The sequence below is a fragment of the Ciconia boyciana genome, chromosome 8 (assembly GCF_034638445.1).
Source record: "Ciconia boyciana chromosome 8, ASM3463844v1, whole genome shotgun sequence".
NCBI lineage: Eukaryota > Metazoa > Chordata > Aves > Ciconiiformes > Ciconiidae > Ciconia > Ciconia boyciana.
The window spans coordinates 20,992,822-21,011,673 of NC_132941.1; the positions used below are offsets into that span (position 1 = coordinate 20,992,822).

General features: G+C 43.1%; 1 protein-coding gene and 1 long non-coding RNA gene across 4 annotated transcripts in view; both read left to right on the forward strand.

The window, feature by feature from the left end:
- The first annotated feature begins 6,949 nt into the window (after nt 1-6,949).
- The window catches only part of UBE2Q2 (ubiquitin conjugating enzyme E2 Q2), a 51,722-nt gene continuing 39,819 nt past the window's right edge, over nt 6,950-18,852 (forward strand). Inside the window, exon 1 of one of the 3 annotated variants that reach the window (XM_072870175.1) lies at nt 6,950-7,412. In XM_072870175.1, coding sequence (XP_072726276.1) covers nt 7,227-7,412 — 186 coding nt within the window. In that variant the 5' untranslated portion in view covers nt 6,950-7,226. The remainder of the gene's footprint in view (nt 7,413-18,852) is intronic. The other 2 variants (XM_072870173.1, XM_072870174.1) reach the window with 2 other exon arrangements.
- Nucleotides 9,980-11,370, forward strand: LOC140655866 (uncharacterized). The gene is made up of 3 exons (XR_012043897.1): nt 9,980-10,081; nt 10,227-10,319; nt 10,554-11,370. It is a non-coding gene; the product is annotated as an uncharacterized lncRNA (long non-coding RNA).

An 18,852-nucleotide genomic window follows, 5' to 3' on the forward strand; every position in this document is an offset into this window, starting at 1 on the left:
TGTCCTCATTGTTACTCAAAATGCCTCTCTGTATCATCTGATAATTTCATCAATGATAGTCTCTTCTAGATCACTGTGAAAGTCTGGAAATCAGCTCTAACACAACACTACCATGACCCATTTTAAACACACTGAGTACCTTTCCCTGCTCAGTAATTTGCTATTTTTATTCCTTGTTCACAATTCTTAAGTCAGTTCTCAAGCTATGTGGGTGCTGTTATGTCAAAAGAGATGTGAATTAATGTTATGTTCAGACTTTTGTGATTCAGTCTTTCAATGTTTTCTTAAAGCCAAGTATGTTGGTTCTGCTACTTCCCTTTTACTCACTGATGTCAATCTATAGGAGGTTCTCTTCCTTATAAACTCCAGGACAAATATAACTGCTTGTGAGTCTGTTATCCTTCATCTGTTTTAGTGGCTTTTTGTGCTTAGAATTTGTTTCTAGCAGGAAAAGAGTCAGATTTACAGAATGGTAATTGCTGGGATCATTCTTTTCTGAGGTTTGGTCTTGCATTTGATTCTCTGAGACTGCTGTTTGCTGTGGCTTTTTCTCAGGCAACTCTTCATACTTCAAGTAATCTTTATAATAGAAAAAAGTCTTATCTTTTCTGTCCTTCTTTCACCCATAAAGATACATGGGTTCATTTTCCAGATGTATTTCACCACTTTTTTTTGGTACTGTATCTACCAAACTTGATTTTGTGTGTCTGATATTTAAGTTACTAGATGCAGAGTATGTAAAAAAAAAAAAAAAAAAAAAAAAAAAATCCCATATCAGAGCTTGGTAGATCTTGACTTGTGGTCTATGGACCCCTGTGACCTCCAAATCAGAGAATGATTGAAAATCACTGATCTAGCTCACCAGTATTTTAACTCCTGTGAGTACTGTGTGATCTTGGTAAAGCATAGCCTGTCCTGTTGTGGTGATAGTGAGAAAAATATGATGTGCACTAGGGAGCAACTTAAGATCTGAGATTAACTGATTCCCATAAAACCTTCAGCATCAGCTCAAATAGATGTGCCACCTCCCATGCTGCTTCCCTAGGGACCATGGGCCCTGAGCCTCCTTCCATCACCCCTCTGCTCCATGTCCCTTGTGAGCATTCTCAGCACGGAGGGATAGACAGCACCTGAAGTATGGGCTCTGACAGCTCGGATGGCACTTTGCCTGCTCCCCTCGAGCAAGGAGGGTGTTAGGGTAGGACAGGACATGGCTAGACACAGTGGAGTTGTGACTGTTTCAGTCCACAACAAGGCTGTGAACAGGGCTGCTGTAGAACTGGCCCCAGGCTCTGGGTGTCTTGCCTCTTCTCAGACAGCTGGGTTCTGTTGATAAACAGCATAAGCAGGACAAATCCCAGCACTGACACCAGCTCACTGTATAACTTTGATAAAGTCTTTTCCAAGTTTGTGTCTGAAATTGTTAGCTGAGTTACTGCAGTGCTAGACCATGGTTGGGTCCAAAGACTGTCTATACACCTGGTTCTGCAAAAACACTACCTCCCAAAATGTATGTGACTTCCCCCACGTATAAAATGAGGCTGCATCCTATGCCTGTTTTGGTGTGATACTGGTAGGATTAGTGTTTGTGCAGCACTTCAGACATTCTGTTGAGGGTTTGAACAGGGAGAGTACTGTCACAGGCACCACTTTGTTCCCCAAAATCTAAACTTACCTACAAAAAGTAGTAAGAGTAAATGAGACGCCCTGGATGGTAAGGTTGCTGAGATGCATTTGATTTGTGTTTTCCAGGCTAAGTGACGTGGTGATGTCCGGCTGCGCTTGCAGAATCTGAAACAATAACTCTGACCTGCACAGTTCATCTCAGTGCCTGCCAACTCAGATGCCCTGTGCTGATATTTTAAATATAGACAAAGACTATTTCACTGCCTGTCAAAATAAGAAAGAAGAAAGGGGATGTAGAGGCTGCATATTCAGCTGTGAGTGAGATCGCATCTCAGCACTGTGAGTACTTGACCTGGGCATCTGCCCATTTCCCTGCCTCCCCTTCCAGCAAGAAATGTATTTAGCTGCACTGAGCCTGGCATCTGACCTCTGCTCCTGTCCATCCCTTTTAAGCTTCTGTGATGGCAAGGGAAGATAAGCTTGCTGAGCCCTCTAAGGCTTATGACTCTGTGTGGATCCCAAGGAAGGGGTGCAAGTCCTAGGAAGTCCAGGGAAGGTGTGTTATCATGCTCTGAATAGTGGTCCATGCAGCTACCTCTTCCCTCACCCAGTTGGGTCTGGAAAAATTATATCATGTTTTCCTTTTTTCTCTAGCTTGTTCTGTTATTTTATTAAATAGCATGCCTCAGATATGGCTGCATGATTCCTTATTGCTTTCATAGATGTGCTTTTCGTCTGTTTTTAAGAAGCTATGTGAGCCATAAAGGTGAACACTAGGCGTATTCCCTCACTGTGCATTTTAAAGTACGTGCAAGAAGTTTGGTTTCTGATGTGTTTGTACAGTGGATTCTAATCCCCATCTGCAGCATTGCAAGACTGTGATTAACATGGCTTTGCTTTCCTGTGGCATATTTCTGCTAATAAATTAATTGCCACAATTTTCATATGGAACAAAAACATATCCATTAACCTTGCTTTGCAGACACTATTCAGCTTTGACTGTTCTGAAATATACACTGTTCAGTAACATATATAAATATAGCCAGAACTACAAATCCACAAACAGTAATGAAATCTTCACTAAAAGATTATTGCTGTTTCCTGTATAGGATTACAAACACTCTTCAATGGCTAAGCAAAAACACCCTAAAGGGACCTATTTGACTCAGTTGCTGACAGCCACAGGGATGGACTCAGAAGAATTATAACTGAAAACTACTCTCTGACCATCCTGGGTAAAGCCATGCTACTGGGTTGTTTGGGTTTTTTTTAATGTTAAACTCATGGCCATAGTATTTGAGTGCCTGTGGATACCTCCTTGGCCCGTATCCCTGAACATCTGGGCAACAGTATCACTATCTGTCCAAAGCTGCTTTAGGATAGGTTTGTTTTGAAATGCCCTTCCTTAACTGTTAAAGACTTTAAAATAGGTATTTGAGGGACTATGCAATCCCATGTCCACTGCATGCCATGCTTCTTGAAACTGCATTGTCCAGCCATTTCATCAGCTTTTATGCACTGATATGTGTTTTTTCTAAAATGCTTTGGAAGTTACTTCATTAGTGAAGCAACGACTTTGGTGCTGTGAGCTCAGAAGTTGACGTGAAAGCCTGGCTTTGGTGAGCAAGACAGCTTGGATTGTATCTTGGAAAAGCAGGATCCTCTTGAATCTTTCTGCCTTTGCCCAAGGTTTCAGGCAAGGTTCCTGCCTTATCCTTCTCTTTATGAGTATCAGGTATTATTTGTCTCTTTTAGTCTCAGGTTCTGCTGCTACCTGTGAAAAAGTTTCTGTTCTACCCCAGGATCAGCTATTATCAAACTGCATCATCCATTACTAAAACCAATTTACCCTTCCTCCCATCTCATTAACTTTATCTTTTTCTTTCTCCTTCTGCTGAGGTTCAGGGTTACAAAAGATCTGGGCCTTCCTTATTTCTAAAATGGCAGTTTCTTCTTTGGTGCCTGCCGTTTCTCTCAGGAAAGTGACATCAGAATTAAACAGAAAGACCCTTTCTAAGAGCTAGGCTGTAAATGAGAGAAGTGAGGTCAAAAAACAAAACCATAAACTATTCTCAGAGAAACAAATCAATCCTCTGCTAGGCACAAACACTCAACTGAATGTGCAGGAGCTTCACTCAGGGGTAAAGCTGGAAATACAGCAGGCCTGGAAAAGGCATTCTCAGGAAGAAAAGAACTAATATAAGCTGAAATTCATCTGTGCTCTGGAACATCCTTTCTTTAAGCCCCAAACAACTCTTGCTTTCAACAAAGCCTACCCATCCTACCTCACTGTTCATTTCCTTCTTAATGGCTCATCCTGAACTCATCTTTCCTTCAGTTCCCTTCTCACCTTGCTGCCGGCTTTCCGCCTCACCAGGGACATGCCTAGCTGATGTGTTGGAGACAGGACTGGCAGTAAATGCTAATGGGAAAGAAAATTTTGGTCTAAATGTTTGCCTCCTTTTTTCTTGCCAGTTCTACCCAAGAAAGCAATGAAGAATCTGCTGTTTTTTCCGAGAGTTTCAGTTGAGAACTCTTACAAAACTTGTTATATTTAAATGAAAGGGAGGGAAAAGAAACAAGGTTATGAAGGTATGTTATCTTCATAACAGAGAGGTTTGGCCAAAGTTCATATCCCTGGAAGAGGAAATCTAGCTGTATGATAGATAGAGAGAGGTTCCCATGATGTTGAAGATGTACATGCAGGAAGAAAGGTAGGAAAAAATGGTGCTTACAGGCAATATAGATCAAGGGAACTTAAGACCATCTGTAATTACTAGAATCTGATACAGTGCTCCTGATAGTCTTTACCAGGATTAATTTCTTTTATCACCCAGAGGTGTCAGGTCTTCCCCTGTGTGCATTCGTTTTGGTCTTTGGGAGACTCAGGATTTCCTGAGTCGTCTTGTGACCAATGTGAGATTCATGTCAAAGCCCCATGGCAAGTCCCTGAAGGAAGAAACAGGAATGACTCAGACATGACGAACAGCTCTTTACACCTCTGAAGCAGCCTCTGTATTCCAGAGAGCAAGGCAGCTCTCATGTGTTCTCAAGGTCTTATCACAGAAGTGAATTCATAGGCAATGTTGCAACTTGCACAGTGCCTACTAAATACAGAGAACTGCGACAGAATTTAGGGCAGTGGTGGCTGTGCAGCTGCATGTCATTTCTTGAAGCCTGCAACAAAAAGGCAGACTGAAGGAGCTGGGGAAATTTCTAGACCAGACTTAAACAATATATGGCTTGCAGGACACACTTGGCTGATTAAGCAATTTGTTTGGCCTGCCAGATGGTCAGGAGATGACACTGTGATGTTTGGATCACTGGGTGCCTGAGAGAGGTTCTCATGCCTTCCACCAGCTTGCCAGCTAGTGCAGGCGTGACGTCCTGCCAGCCAGCACATACACACCTCTCAGCTGCGCAGCTGCCAAAAAAAATGGGGTGTCACAGTCAATGGAGAGGCAGAGGAGAAGGAAAGCAGATGAGAAGACAAGGAGGATGGAAGACCAGAGGTAGTGATAGAGGCAGTTCCAGTAAGTTCAGGTATGATAGAAGGTGCAGTTTGAACTTGCTAAGCCTACCCACCTATCTGCTGCAGTGAGGCATTCTAGGCCAAAATCCTACCGTATGAGGGAAATAGGGCTGAGTCACCAAATTCATTCCTCTGCTGTTTCATGCATCACATCATGTAATGCCTGACAAAGTCTGATTTGTTTAGTTTTGTCTCTGGTGTTCCCATAGAAAGGCTCTTCCAGGCCCTCCCTTTCTAATGGGTAGAGTAATAATTTTCTGCTGTTTATTTATAGCTAATTTGCCCTTATACTTAAATCTTCCCTATCTCTTCAGACCTTTGGTCTTCACCCTGCCTGTTGATGCATTGACAGACAACAGTCATATCCACTCTGTCTTCACTTTGCAGGCTATACAGTCTGTGTCAACAGACAGTTTAGCCCTTCTAGGCAAGCTGAGTTGCACACACTCTATAACAGGAGTCTTTCAAATGATACCTGAAAAAACCAAGTCTTTCAACTCTGTGGACTTTCTAGTACCTTTCATTCAGAGTATTTAACCAGTGTCAAGCCTCCCTTGCTTCTTTTGTAGCAAAATGGGTTCTTTGCGGCTCTCTCTGCTGGAAGGATAGGAGATTTCAAGCCCACAAATCAGTAAGACTTCCATATGCTTGGAGTTGGGCATGTGCATAACTGTTTTTCTGAATCAAGATTAGAATTCTCACCACTTGACAAGATTCAGCTTGTGGTTTGTGAAGGGCTGCCAGTTTCTCTGGAACTGAAGATTTATATAAAATATCAGTGTAAAAAAAAAAAAAGGCAATTCCCTATTCCATGTTTGTGTGTGTGCATGTGTGTACTGTATTAATTAAAAGCTGGTTGAGAAACAAGAATGATGCTCTGTAACAAAGTTACTTGTATCACGGTAACCTCTTTATGCCATGTGAGAGCTGATCCCTGCTCCCAAAGAGCTGTCAACTGTCTATAGAAAAAACTGAGATGGAAAGGGACAAATACGTGCAGAGATGATTTTTCCGGTGTCAGGAAGTGATAGAAATAGAGGCACCCTCTCTTGATTCCTGAATGTAGCAAGTATTCATTTTACTCTGCTTTCATGCTTCATGGTGCTTTTTCCGGGGGTAAAATGTACAAACAATTCCAGAGGAACTGAAACGCAACACTAATAATTTTTCTTGGCCTCTGTATTGCTTCTTTTCAGCCTGCAAAGATCGACACCAGGTTTTATTTGTACTGATCCGTCAGAAACGTCGGGACAGGAATTCCTGGTTTATGTTGGCTGACCTCTAGGAGTTACTGGAGGACTGACAGGACTCTGAGATGACAAGTGCAAACCCAAGCTGCAGTTTTTCTCAGCAAAATAAAAGTGCGGTGAGGAAGGAAGACCGCGTGCCCTTCCGCAGGGCTGAGCAGTAGAAGAGAAGGAGAAACACGGGTAAGCAGTCACTGCGGTTCGGCACCGGGCTGCCGGGAGCAGGGGGAACCGGGGGACTCCGAGCCGGCTGAGCAGAAGGCAGAGCCCGGGCAGGGGTTGGGGCAGGCGGGCAGAGCCCGCAGGGAGCCGCGGGGTAGCCTGGCGGTGGCCGGAGCGGGCGGGCAGCGGGCGCCGCCGCGGGAGGAGCGAGGGCGCTGGGGCGGGCGCGGGGAGGCGGGCGGCGGCCCCGGGGGAGGAGCAGGGGGCCGGCCCGGCCCTGCTGCGTGTGTCCCGGGAGCGGGGCCGGCCTAGCGGGAGGAGGGCAGGGCGAGGGCGGGGCAGCTGGCTGGCCTGGCCCAGCCCGCCGGGGAGGAAGGGGGAGGAAGGGAAGGGGAAGGGAAAGGGAAAGGAAAGGAAAGGAAGGGGGAGCGGGCTGCGCTGTTGCCCTTTTAAGCGAGCGAGTGGGTGCAGGAGGCTGGTACAAAGGGAGCTGCCGCCGCGCTCGCCGTCCCCCCGCCGGCTGGGGCTGCCCCGGCCCCTCCCGCCATCTTCCGCCCCGCAGGCGCGGCTGGGGCCAGGGTCGGGCCGGGCTGAGGCGGAGGGAGGCGGCGGCAGAGCGGGCGAGGTGGCGCAGGCCCGGGCCCGGAGATGAGGCCAGGATGTCGGTGTCAGGGCTCAAGGCCGAGCTGAAGTTCCTCGAGTCCATCTTCGACAAGGACCACGAGCGCTTCCGCATCGTCTCCTGGAAGCTGGACGAGCTCCACTGCCAGTTCGTGCTCCTGCCGCCGCCGCCGGGCTCCAGCCCGCAGCCGCCGCCGCCGCTCACCATCCACTGCAACATCACGGTGCGGGGGCCGAGAGCGGGGCCGGGGGCGGCGGGGGAGGGCCGGGGCACGGCCCGCCCTCGCCATTGTCTGCGGGGCGCGGGGAGGGGGCGCAGCCCTGCCGAGGGGGTGACTCAGCACCGGGGGGGCTGGGGCCTCCGCCTGCCGCGGGGGCCGGAGCCGGGGGGCTGCCGAGGCGCCTGGGCCCGCTTCCCCCCGAGGGTCTGTGTTTCCTCCCCACCGCGACCATAACAAAAGTTAGGGAGCGGGCGCCCCCGGCCTCTCCTCCCCACCGAGGCGGGGACCCGGCAGCCCCTCGGGGGGCTCCTCCGGGGGAGCCGCGGCAGTGGGTGCGGGGGAAGGACGCGGGCCGCCTGCCGCCGCCTGCTTCGGGGCCGGGAGCCGCGAGTCGGAACAAAGGGCGGCCGGGCCCGGGGCAGCGGGGAGAGAGCCTCCGGGCCGGCTCCCCGCCGCGGGGCCGTCCCCTGGGGCAGCGGAAGGGCGACGGGGAGAGCAGAGGGGCCCTCCCTGCCTCCCCCGTCCCTGCGGCGTCTCGGCGGGGCACGGGAAGTGTTTTCCTCCGTGCCCCGAGAGGTGGTAGCCCGGGAGGGAGGTGGAGGGCGAGCGTTTTACTGAGTGCGCCACACCGCCGCGGCCTGGAGCCGGGCGGCCCGCCCTGACCCGGGCGGGGAAACGCCGCACGAGCGGGCCTGGGTGGCGGCCGGGCCTTCCCCCGTGGGGGTCAGCCCGTGAGGCTCAGCGGGGGTGACCGCTTCGGGGCGCCGCGGCGTAGGAAGGACGGGGAAACTTTTCACTCTTGCCGTCGTGGAGAGATAAAATAGTGCCTCTGGTCTCCTGCCGAATAGTTTTTTTTATCATAATGGTGGCCTTTAAACTTGTGAGTGAAGGGGGTATGAGCAGCCTTGTCAAATCTGAGGGACTTCTACTCGCGGTTTGTTTTGGGATTTCTCATTTCTGTGGTTTTGGTTTTTTCCCTTAAATTCGTTGGGGTTTGTTTGTTTTAAATGAGTGGGAGGGAAGCAGAATAAAATGTTCAGTGTTGTGTGCCATGGTAAAAATCCTCTGTGTTTTTAAAAGTTTGGGGCCTAAACTTGCCAAAGGATTTGAATATATTGTTATTTGTGAATCATGTACAGGAAAGTGCTGGACTGGCTGTAGTTATAAGTGAATTTAAATGCCTTATGAAGATGCAGCTTAAGAACAGAGTATTGAAAAATTTTGACTGGGTGAAAATAGAGTTAGTATGGTTGGGTTTGAGGAAGATAAGCTCTAGAGCTTTTTTGTCTTTTGCAAGTAAAAGGATGAAAGTTTCAAACAGATAGTGTGGAGGTAGAAAGATGCATGTAAGTGTAAACATTTGAGTACTGAAAGATGAAAATGCGCATGCAAACCAGGCAAATCTAATAATCTTGATTGGATCCTTACTTGCCTTGAAGTAACTTTATTAAATTAAATGAGACTTGTTAAGAGGATCTTTCAGGTTTCACAGTTCATTGTCATGAGAAGTCAGATTTGTGGTCGTGGGACAGGTGTTTGTTTTACCGGACACTTGTATGTACTTTTAAGACATAAGATGTTTTCTATGGTGAAATAAGCAAGATGCTTTGGTGGTGGTGTTTTTGGACATGACCTATCTGGTGAGGGGTTGTGTGACTTCCTTTAAATATTTTTTTGTTCAGTAGAGAGTGTTTCATTGCTGAGAAGTCTGGCTATTTCTTTCCATACAGTGTGATCTATTTCATGAGTCTCTCTTTAGAGAGTAAAATAAAAGGTCTGATGATTATGCACCGTCAGTTGCCAGTTGAATTTGATGGGTTATTTCTTCTTTGTCAAGTGGCAGCTAACAGGGAAGCCAGTAGTAAGGCCTGAAGTTTTTGGTGGCTTGGATTTGTGCTGTGGTGTATATCTACTTCTGAGGCTGCTTTTGTTGTAGCTACTTTTGGTAGTATTTTTTTCTTAACTTGCAAAGAAATATGCCCACTTACTTGTAGGCTTTTGGTTGAGTTGTGTCTGAGCAAGCAAGAAACAGGCTTAGGTCACTCTTGGCATTTTTCTGTAGTATTGAGGAAACACTGTTTGCAATCTGCTATTACAGTCACTTGCCCTAAAGGTTAAGAGGTCTTTCACATGCCATTAGAATTGTGGCATACGAACTTGCAAAAAGAACAGGAAAAGAGCTGTTTGGAACCTTAGAGCTGAGACTTCTCCTTTGAAAAAAGGTTGTGTCCTAGCTTCTTGAAACTTCTGTTTCAGTTGTCTGTGAGCAGCTTGGTGCTTTCCAATGTTGAGTAATTTTTGGTTCTTTGAGGTAGGTGCCTATTTTCCCCATTTGTTAAAAATAAATGGGAGAGGGCAACCTGAGATACAGAGATGGTTCTCTTGAAATAAGTGGGCAGCAGATGACAGAACCAAAACCAGAAAGCTGACCTCTGGACTTCTGTCCTAGTTTTGACACAAGTGTTAGAACTTGAAGTGTGACAAAAGTGATTCTCCTCTCCCCCCCCCCCCCCCCCGAATTGAATCTTTTAGCTCTGACTCCTAGTTGCCTCCAGTTTTTTTCTGTAGGTACTGTAAACTAGAAAAGTACAAGTTGTTTACTGTGCTTCAGTGGATCTGCAGGTGCTGTGGGAGCTAGAACTTCAAATGGCGGTAGTAGCATGCAAAAGCTGGTAAGGCTATAAAGTTGTTGGTAAATATGTTTTCTTGGGGACACTAATCCTCTGCATCAGAAGCTGCTATTTTACTGCTCTGGATTTGCAGTGCAAATATGTAACTTTGGCTGTTAGCTTCTTCTAACCAGTTTAACCCCTACAGTACTGATCAAGCCAGGATATTTCCATTATGCAACAAAAGCTTACAGTAGATTGTGCGTCTGGACGCTCAGGAATCCTGTTAAGGGAACACAAAGTAAGCACAAAGCTCAGTAATAACTTTTTTCATTGTGGTTGTGTTTGGGTACCTCAATATTTTACCTAAAATGAAAGCTGTCTAGCAGTGTGTACAGATGCTGAAGTTACTGAATGGAGAAAAATCTGGTAGGGAAGGAAGCTTCCAGTAGCTTCTGCACTAAGTCTGAAAAGAGACCTGATAACTAAGTTGCTCTGATCTTCACAATGGATCTCTTTCTTTTCTCCAATCTAGAGAGAGAAGGCAGAGGAAAGAGGAAATATTCTCCTGGAGAGGTGAGGGAGAATGTCTGCTTAGGAACTTCATGGATCTCCACAAGTCTCCTAGACTAAAATTCCACAGTTTGATTAGAAGTCTGCCCTGGAATTTCTCACTGAGACGATTTTCTGATTGTCTGCAGTATGAGTTTGTAGAACTGTCAAAGTTAAGCATTTGCAGCATCCTAGGAATAGTCTACCTGTGATACTGAGCAATGCTTGAAATTAAAGCAAGATATATTTTACTCAATAGCTCTTTGGTTTCATAAAGTGACAGACAAACTTTGTCCAAGTCTGTCCTTCATTATTTCTGGTAGTGACCCATATTAGAACTTAAATGGTTAATCAGATTATTTTAAAAGAGGCACTTTAGGGTGGAGTCATCCCTGTCAGACACATTGCCCCTTATTCCTGAGAACTGTCTAATTATTGAACTTGTTCAGGCTGTGTACCTTCACATTCCCATTTTGTTATGCCAGCAGCAGTGTGTCCATTCTGGAGTTTTATTTCTGTTTTTCTCAGGTTTCATTTTTATTTCACAGCAGTATTCCAATTAATCAAGTTCAATAAACCAGAGTCCTTTACAAAGTATATGTATTTATCGTGGTCCTGTTTTACGTGTTTTTTGAAATAGTATCAAAACAGTGGCCTTAATTAGAGGAGTGTGTTTATTGATCAAGACTTTAGGTAAATGTCTTTCATGCGATCTGTAGTTTCAGTTTGGTACCTTATCAGACTTATGTCATAGTATTCCAGAGGGTGTGTTAGAATTATTCAATCTTTTCCTTGTTACTGCAAGAAAAAGGACTGATTTGGACTGCTGTAAAACATCTCGTACTTTTATATAATCTCTTCAGGGAGAAACTGGATATTAATATCTTTCCACCCATACACAAAACTACTACTGAAATTCTGTGTCCTCAAGTAGCACTCACAGGTAGAATGGGGTTTGCGCCAGCTCTGTGTAGGAGCAGATTATGCCCCAAACAGATACTGGGCTCTGATGTACAGTGATATCCTCCATACATTAACAATTCAATTCATGTGATATGGCTGACTCCAGTGTACTATTGCTTCTCTGCTGGGAAGAAGTATCTTCTGCTTTCACTGAAAAATACCCTGCTGCTAAATCGGAGTTAGAAGCTACTATGAAAGACTTGAAAAGGTTGCTGTCTACAGATAACTGCAGTTGATGGGAGAAGACTTTATTTTCCCTTCTAAATCAGAATGGATGAAAAGATATTACCTGTGAAGCTTTTGACAAGTTGGGTATATACAGAAAGTGAGTGTGTTAGAACATGCAATAGTTCTTCAAAGGCATAAGATTTTAATATTAAATGCACTCCTAGCTAGTGCCTAGACAGCTGATAACCTTTTAAAAAGGTTAGTTATTTAATTGCAAATTATTTATTATAATTTTTATTTTATAAATTTTATTTTTAATTATTTTTCATTTTTATATAATTACAATTTTTTATTATCTTGCAAAAAGAGTAGGAGGAATCTTTTGTGTCTGGAAGACGTATGACCTTACTTTCTGACGCTACAGCTTAGTTGTGCTAGTGTGAAAAGCTGTAACCAGTACTTTGGGATTTTGCAGGTCAGTTGGTCTGTCCCCTCTATGATGTATGAAGTGCTCCTAAAATATCCTAGAAAGCCACAATGGTGGGCTTCAGATACAAATGCTGGCTTATGTTGAGGTTTTAATGTACAGGAAATTGCACTTTTTTCAAATGGGTTACTCATGCGAGTTAACGATATAATAACTTCAGAACTGGGACTGTTGTGGTCCTCAAAAGAGCTCTCCCTGCACTTTGATAATTAAAAGAAATTTTATAAAAATAATTCTTTCTTTTTACTCAGCATGCTACCCTATGTTAACTGTTCAGGAGATTTTTGTAAAAGACTGGACGATACCTGGTAACTTTTGTACGTTTCTTCATAGTCACTAATTTTAAAGAGACTAATGTACAGTAGGGCTACTTTGTAACAGGCATTTGATGGTTTGTGATGGTTGCCTTTGATTTATGTTGCCAATGATATTTACTTTGTGTCAAAATTGGAGTACTGGTAGTTGACCTTACCAGAGACCTTTCTTATGCTGCAAGAAGCAAGAGTATGTACTGCTACTCGATTTTTTTTTTTTTGGGGGGGGGGGAGGGAGGTGGGGCATGCTAAGATTTTGGCTTTTCTGTCAAAGCTTTTTATGAATGAAATGAGAAAAATAAGGGAGTAGTGTAGAAAGTACATTCTATTCTGGAAAATAAGGTGCACTTCCAAATTTATCGTGGCAGTGGAATACTGTAAAATCAGAAGTTATTAATGGAGTTGATCAAGTGTGTTCCCAAAAAAGAGTAACTTCATTCTGTCAGACTTACTCAGACTAGAATTAATCTGCAGGTGTTTTTCTGTGTTATGCCAGGGGATATTGTCTATTGAGGACATGTTGATATCCTCAACATGAATTAAAAATTACGATTGCTGGAAGAGCAAATACGATTGTGTCCTATGCACTCTGTAATACTGCTGTTGTTTGCAGACCAGTAAAGGCTATATGCCTTGTGAGGTGGCCAAAACTGAGTTTACTGGATTAAGGACCTGGCTGGCATGTAAAAATTCTTTACTGGGTTATTGTTAATCTGGATCATTTCCCAGTCTGGTTCACTGCGTGGCTGCACAAACAGCTGTACCGTCACAACAGAGGGCATAGGAATGAGTGAGGGCTGGGGAAGACTGCTGAAGCCAGCATTGCTGACAGAGAGCTACTTGCCAAGTGCTGGCTGAGTCCTCAGTGGCATTTGGGATTGCTCCTGTGTGGAATACCTGAGCTGGCATCAGTCTGGTAGGCCGACATGAGCATCTGGTTTGTTACAGTGACAGCTAAATAGAGACAACTGGACCAGTCTAACTGGAAGTAGTTTGTTTGTTTACTTGTAAAATCAAATTCCTTTCAGGAGAATGGGAGATACAAAGATGGAGACAGTTCTCTAAATAGTATTATGAAACTGGGGGGGGGGCACAAAAATTCTCAATAGGAACACATGTTTGTATAAGCTGATTAACAGAAATAACTACTATTTTAGTTATGCCTCAGTGTGGACTACTGTTCAGTACTATCAGGTTGTTTGCCTTTATGTAGTTTCAAAAGATTATAAACCCCTGAATTCCTGGCTGAAGTTGTTTTTTTAATCTTTTTTTTTCTATAGACTATGAATAGTAATATGCCATTTTAAGAGACATGACAGTTTATGATTTAGTAAGGATTCCACTGTATTTCTTCAGCTGCAAGCTCTGTAGAAGAAGTGAAAATGACCTGTCACCAGCTCATAGAAGAAACTGGAAAATTAAATGGCTGGTTATAGTAAGGAGAGGCTATTTAACATTTAGATCTTATATTAGCCTGCCTGTATTCAGTACGGTTGAAGCTAATATGGTCAGAATAGTTCTCAGTTGATCTTTGCTGGAAACAAGCATACCAGTTATGGTATGTCATACTGATTTCTTGCTTCCAGCTGTAATCTTTAAGTGTGGTATTAAAATAATGACCTTACGTGTTTTGTTCCTATTTTGTTATCTCATGCGTGCAGGACATCTGGTGTATTAAGTACTGTAGAGCAGTTAGTGCGTGATTTCTTGAGATTTAGTTTGAACTGTATTCTCCTTTCTCCCAGATCTCTAATTTTTTAACCTCTCTGACAAAGAGTTCAATACTGTTGCAGATCTTGCAATAGCTTCCTCAGTGTGTATTCAGAAAGGCAGAAACATAAACTCTGTCAGAACTTGTATAGTGGCATTAGAAAAAAATCAAAGCGTTCCTGTGCAGTGGTGTTCAAGATACCACAGGCTTCCTTGAATTCTTGAAGTAGGAAATAACTGTGGTAAGAGTGTGGTATTTAACTTATTAATGATAAACATTGGTTGAACTCCATGGTACTGAAATTTTGTGTGTGTGGGACAAAGTTCCATCTAAATGGTTCTAATCTGAAGGCCAGTGACTAAGCAGCGGTCAGGGCAGCTGTGTATGTGTTGCTGTGAGGGGAGAGCTCGGGAACCTGGTGAATGGTGGCTGGAGTGCTGCTTGGGTGTAAGAGCAGCAGAGCATCAGGACCTCTGTTAGCAGTGGGTGAGAATGAAAAATCTTTGTATCTGCAGATGTGTCTGGAGCACTGCAAGTTTGTAAAGGGAGGTGGGGGGAAAGGGGAAAGTTGCTTTCAGAGAGGGGGAAAGGCACAGTGCCTTTGAAAGAGGGGGTGAGCAATTTGATCACTTGAAAGACATAAATTCCTGAAGGTAAAGAGAATGAAGAGGAGGAAGGGGAAGCCTGTGGATTTTTGGGTGACAGGAGAAGTGACAGCAGACTTTGCATGCTGAGGAGTAACTAAGTGATAAAGGCAAGAGCAGGTCTGCTAGGAAACTTTTCTTTTTCAAGTTAAGTCAGGGAGAGCGTGACGTGTTGCAACTTAGTTATAACCACTTCTTCAGTTCTAGCTGTATTGCTACTCTGGCTTTGTGATGCTAATGTTGATGATACCCTTTCTGAATGTACTTGTCTGTATAGTTGCAGAAGTAGGTAATAACTCTTGATGATTAGAAGGGGTTGATAATTTGTTTCAAGTAACCAGACTTCCTTCAGGAATTTGGGCACATAAGATACTGTGCTGCTGGTAAAGAAAGAGTATTGGAGAATAAGATTTGCAAAATAGCTTTCTCTTTACCTAGCTGCTTGTTAGATATACATGCACTCAAGCTGGCAGTGGTTTAATGCATGCATTAAAGAAGAGAACCCCTTGTGGCTGAGGGCTTTAAAACAACCATCCTCTGACAACTGTCAAGATGAGAGTACAAGCACACAGTGGGGTTTTTGTGTGTGAGGAGTAAGATAGGTTGATGCAACTGCTGTGAGCTGCTATGGTAAAAATCTGGATTCTTAGTATCAGCTCTGCAACCTTCTTCCTGGTAAGCAAGTCACTTAAGTCTGCAGCGATGCTGTGTTCTTTGCTCAGTTTTCAGTGTGGATGATCTGTAACTTTATTTGTTGCTGTTAATAGTATTGGCAAAGGAATGTTCCTTAGCTCACTGTACTGGGTTGGCCCTCAACAACAGTTTTCATTTTCAGATACTACACGCTGCTCTTGAGCAACTGTCACTTGCTATACTGTTAGCTAAATGATGCTTAGTGTTAACTTAGGAGTTGTGTTTGAGCAGCAGTACATTAACATTTGGTGGATTTTCCTTTAGGTCCATACAAAAGTGTTAAGAGTGTCTTTTCTCTGAATTTCTTTGAATGGATAGATGGCATGCTGCATTGTGATGGTGTCCTGAAGAATAAAATGTTGCTTCACAGTGAAGATCAATAACTGTGTTTTTATCAGAAAAGTGCCTTTTTTGCTTTTATGCTCAAAGTTTGTATTTTAATTCTGTGTAGTTATGTTACACTAGACAAGTAGCCTGCTGCCTTTTGTTTGGTAAGGGGAGTGACTGAGGTTGTGGCAACTGATAAGGCAGTCTGATAAACCTATTTTTCCAAGGGTAATGTGCAATTTCACATATCAGCATCGGCAGTTGGGGCATTTCATGTGGATTAAATAGTTCGACGAATGACTGGCTGTAAAAACTTGACCGAAAGAACTTGACCATAAGAAGTGTAAGAACTGTGATACCACATCTGCATTCACATTTGTGACCATCTGAAGTGCTGTTTTGTGCCTTTGCTACTTTGGTTGTATGTGTTTTGGCTTTTTCTAAGGTAATGATGATTGAGCAGTGAGAGATTTAAACGTGTATACCTGGATAGAGCTGTGGAAGTAAAACACAGAAGTAGCTTAGATTATTTCACAAACTTTGAAATTATTGACCTCTTGTATGTGCCTGTTTGAAAGCAGTATTTGCTTGAGTCTTTTCTAGTACCTTTTTTTTTCCCCCTCAATGTTATTTCCTGTCTTAGGTGTATCCAAAGTAAAGAAGTTAAAGATTCTGTAATAATTTCAAGAGAATTCTATGGGCCTGCATTGAACAAATGAATTTGTGCAGATGAAGCTGCAAATTACAGGCTTCTTGGGTTTTGGAATAATTTTTACACAAGTGAATTGCCATTGAAATACTGTCCCTGTTCATACTTATTTAGCTATGCTGCGGCCACCATCTTATGAATTTTGGCACTTGCAGTTGCTGCTGAATCTGTATATTGCAAAAAGCGTTCCATAATCTAGGTTTTCAGTTAATTTAAAAATGTGCTGTAGTCCATGTGCACTCGTACAGGAAGTGGCTGTAGGAAGTGCAAAGTGGCAGACCATTGCACATGTGTCTATAAAAGCCTGATGTGACAGGAGGGGAATTGCTTTGCTCTGCCCAAGAGAATGTCTGTTGTGAAGACAAAAGTAATGTCCATAACCGTTCTGTATGCTCTTAACAGAAACGTTTCCTTGTGGTTACTTTTGTGGTAGCCTTCTACAATCAGTAGAACTTGTTTGTACAGAGAACTGTTTATTTTTGTTTGGGACAATTTGTGATTGTAGAGTGAATTTTACAGGCACCTATAGAGTTGTGGTTTGTTACGGTCTTTCTGTTCCGTGAGGCACATGCCTTTGACCCTGCCTTCTCTGACATGGCTGTATTTAATAACATAAATAATTTTAAAACAAGATACTCTGCTGCACTTGCATCATTCCCTGGAGAGTGTGTGGGAGAGGAAAACCATGACCCTGTTAGTTGTGGTGTTTTAATGTGCTCCTGAAGGTATTCAGTTCTGCAGTGATTAGCATATTAGCAGAACCTACATAGAGCAGGATTATGGGATTCCTCCACCTAGCTCCTGTAAAGGTGCAAGATGATTAAGCTCTTGCAATCTCCAGGGGTCTGACCAAAGCATGCCGCTTCATTTGGGATTGTCTTGTGTAGGCTGTTGCTGTCAAGACAGTCATTAAATCTGAGGGTAGAATTGCAGTAATTTTCTATGTTTGAGACACACGTATCTTAGTCAGTTGAACTTGGTGCCTTACCAAATGCATGAGTTGTAACAAGTATTCTCACTGAACTGAGCATGTCAGGCTTTGACTTCAGGAAGAGTGTAAGAAAACTAAAGCTAATACAAGCTTGCTTTCTGTGGTATAGAAGCAGTTAAAGATCTCTGTTTAACTGAACTCTAGTGAATAAAAGATGTCCTTCTGTTTATATGCATTGAGCAAGTTAATAGTATGTTGTATGCAACCTTAAAATTCAAAAGGAAAAGCAGGTTGAAGTTTTCCCCTTGTTTAGTAGAGGTGGGTAAAATTCACTTTGCTTCCTCCCCACCCCCAATATTAAATTTTATTTTTAAACTCCCCAATGCATACACTTTTCTTATCTTTTAGAACTATGGATCACTGAACTGTTAGGTTCTTAAAGAAATTACAATTCTCTCATATGCAAAAGTGCAAATTTTTACTTGAACTTGGAAATTAAATGTTAGAATATTGTAATATGTTCAATAACTCATTCAGTCTGTACAACAGAGCAAATGATGATGTTTGAATGTTTGAAAATACAGTTTTTTTGTGTTTTAGTAACTTGAGGTTTCTGGGAAATAGTTTTATTTGGATTACTTCCAATGAAGTTTAAAAAACACCTGAGTTGAAAGTGACCCTTCATGCTTTCTTCTTTTTTTTATTATTATAAAGAATGGGATGGGAGGGCAGATGACCATCCGCTGACTTTTAAAGGTTCTTAGCCTGTAGATTTCATGGGTACTCAAGTACCTAGTGGTAGAAAATGCTTACTTGCATCTTAAGCTGCCTTTGGAAAATTTGGCCCCTAATAATGGGAAGCAGTCTGTTAGTAGTGTAATCACAGCTAATGCTTTTTTAAGAAGCTGTAGTGTTTTATGGTCATCATGCTAAACTTTAGCTTTAAGAATATCTTCTCAAGTCCTGATATTTTTGTTAATATTAATTCTGGTTTGGGTTTTTTGTTTTTCCTCTAAAGGCAGGTTGATACAGGTGAAAAATTCATAAGTAGTGAATGATTGACTAACAATTTCAAATAATATGTATTAAATTGTAGCTAATTGTATAGTTCATCTGCAGTATTTTTTGAACGTTTGTGTAGGCTGTGTATATGATCCCTAACCAGTGGGACTTGATTTTATTTTTTAAAAAATCTAATTCTTCTATTTAATTCAAATGAACAAGCTAGAAACTTGGTAGCATCAAGGTGTCTGCTGAGGGAAAGCCATCTGTGATTTGAGATCAGTTACTTGATCTGTGTTTATAGCTGCAAATGTATTCACCTTGAAAAGACTG